Genomic DNA, 2,364 nt, shown 5'->3' with positions numbered 1-2,364 from the left:
ATATATGTGTGTGTGTGTACATTAATTACCATTATGTTGGAAATATGAAGAACACACAATAATTTTTTTTTGAGACAGCTGGCCTGGAAATATGTAGACCAGGCTGGCCTTGAACTCAGAGATCCACCTGCCTCTGCCTAAGCCAGGTGTGGTGGCTCATACCTTTAATCTCAGCACTCTGGAAGCTGAAGCAAGAGATCACCCTGAGTTAGTTCAAGAACATCCTGTGCAACACAGTGAGTTCCAGACCAGTCTGGACTGCAAAGTGAGAGCCTGTCTCAAAAAACAAAAATAAAACTCAAACCAAAAATAAATGCATTATATTATAATAAGCCTATTACAGACACAACTTTGGAGGTATTTTATACTGGGAATCCTTTTCATGTCCTTAGGCTATCGCCTGGTATACTCCGATTCACTGGAAGCAAGCTTGGGAGAAGTTAGAGACTGACACTGAATTCGAGAGATGTTCAGTCACCACCCCATTACTGCGAAGCCATATGTTTTGGTGGATGACATCTGTGACTTCCATAAGTAAAGAAGGACAAGGTCTGCTGAAGAAAGAGTCCCCTAAGTGTCAGCTAGAAGTGGTTCAGCCTTCACTCACAAAGTAAAGGATGCTTTGTTTTGCTTGGTGGTTGAGGATACCGCCCCCCTGCCCTCAGTAACTGAGTGTGTGGGAATGACTGGGTGGCAGGTGTATGACACGTAATTAGTAACCATGTCTCCCATACAAAAAGCATGTGCCATAGACTCAGCAGATCTGAGCCTGCAGGCTGTGCTGGCATCCATGAAACGGAATCATGAGATCCTCTGGTTTCTTTCATTTTTCCTTAGCACTGTTTAAGGCAAGGCTGTTTCAGGAGGTAAAGAGGTGACATTTTCGCCATACCCTTAGTGGTGTTCAGGTGACGACAGAAGCATACTAGGAATTTTTTATCCTCCAGCTAGCTGGGGACAGGTATGCAGAATTAAGCTCATTTGTAGGCAAATACTTCAGCTATGATAAATGCTGGCCTGGTTTTTTATTTGATTGCTGTGATAGACACTGACCAAAATCAACCTGTGGCAGGAAAGGGTTTATTTCATCTTACACTCACAGTCCATCATCAAGGGAAACCAGGGCAGGAGCTCAAGGCAGGAGACCATGGAGGAACATGCTCACTGGCCTGCTCCCTTGGGCCTGCTCAGCTACATTTCTCATACAGCCCAGGACGACCAGCTTAGGGATGGCACCACCCACAGTGGGCTGGACCTTCCCTCCCACATCAGTTAGCAAAGAAGACAGTGCCTGACAGACGTGTCCCCAGGCCAGTTTGGTGGCAGAAATTCCTCATGTGAGGTTCCTCCTTCCCAAGTATGTCTAGATTTGGGTCAGGTTGACAACTATGAGAATGCTCTGCCTGTATGGTCTAGTAAAGCTGTTCTCTGTTGGTTTTTGAAAGAGGCTTTCTACTTAACTGTACCTTGAATACTAATGCCACCACATAAAATGCCTTTAGGATTCAAGTTGGCCTTTTTCTTGTTACAGGGACATGGAAATCCCACCAACCATTTTCTCCAACTCCAGCCCTTGGTGTCGTAGTCCCTACACCCCTCCACATCCTTACTGTTCTCTAATTGAACCGTACTACTCAGATGTTTCCGAGAGCAACTTGAGGCCACAGCTCAAGTCTCAACCAACCAATTGTGACCCAGCCACAGGTAAGCTAAAAGCAGACATGCATATTGCAGAAGAGATTAAGGAATGGTGTGAGTTCGTGTGTGTGTGTGTGTGTGTATGGTGTGCGTGCGTGCTAAGTATTTAAAGCTACTCACACCCACAGCAGGGCGGTGACAGCTCTTTATCCTGTGACAAGAACCTGAGGGAAACACTTGAAAGAGGAGATGCTTTGCCTCATGGTATCTGAGGTTTCAGCTCATGGTGGGCAAGGTCCATGTGGCTTTCCATCTCATGGGAGCAACTCTATACATGGCAGAATGGGTGGTGGAGGAAAACTGTTCATCTTGAGGCAGCCAGGAGGCAGAATGGAGCAGTGTCAGGAAGTGGCCAGGGTAAGATGCAGCCACAAGGCCCCTCCAGTGACTGGCCTCTTTCATTCAGACCCCCACCGTATACAGTTCCACCATTGTGGGAAGCGAGCACGGCCAAGCCAGCCAAAGATGGCGCCCTGGCTGGCTGCCAAACCTCATGCTGTTTACTTCTACTCTTGGCTGACTGCCAAGGCTCGTGAATCCCGCTTGTTTACTCCAAACATGGTGAGCCGAACAGGTGCTGCCAGCCTGATGATCTTGCTACGTGGCCAATGAGCTGCCACTCTGCCTGCCCGCTGCACGTGTGTGTGCCCTGATTGGTCCTGGCCT

The 2,364-nt window shown here is 47.7% G+C and overlaps 1 protein-coding gene across 1 annotated transcript in view; it reads left to right on the top strand.

Moving 5' to 3' along the window:
- The window catches only part of LOC103745383 (lamin tail domain-containing protein 1-like), a 96,466-nt gene that overhangs the window by 82,852 nt on the left and 11,250 nt on the right, over positions 1–2,364 (top strand). Inside the window, 2 exon segments of the mRNA XM_029570512.1 lie at positions 393–587; positions 1,503–1,704. Coding sequence (XP_029426372.1) covers positions 393–587; positions 1,503–1,704 — 397 coding nt within the window.

The sequence above is a fragment of the Nannospalax galili genome, unplaced genomic scaffold (assembly GCF_000622305.1).
Source record: "Nannospalax galili isolate Female #2095 unplaced genomic scaffold, S.galili_v1.0 scaffold3983, whole genome shotgun sequence".
Classification (NCBI taxonomy): domain Eukaryota; kingdom Metazoa; phylum Chordata; class Mammalia; order Rodentia; family Spalacidae; genus Nannospalax; species Nannospalax galili.
This window is presented reverse-complemented; position numbering and strand designations above follow the sequence as displayed.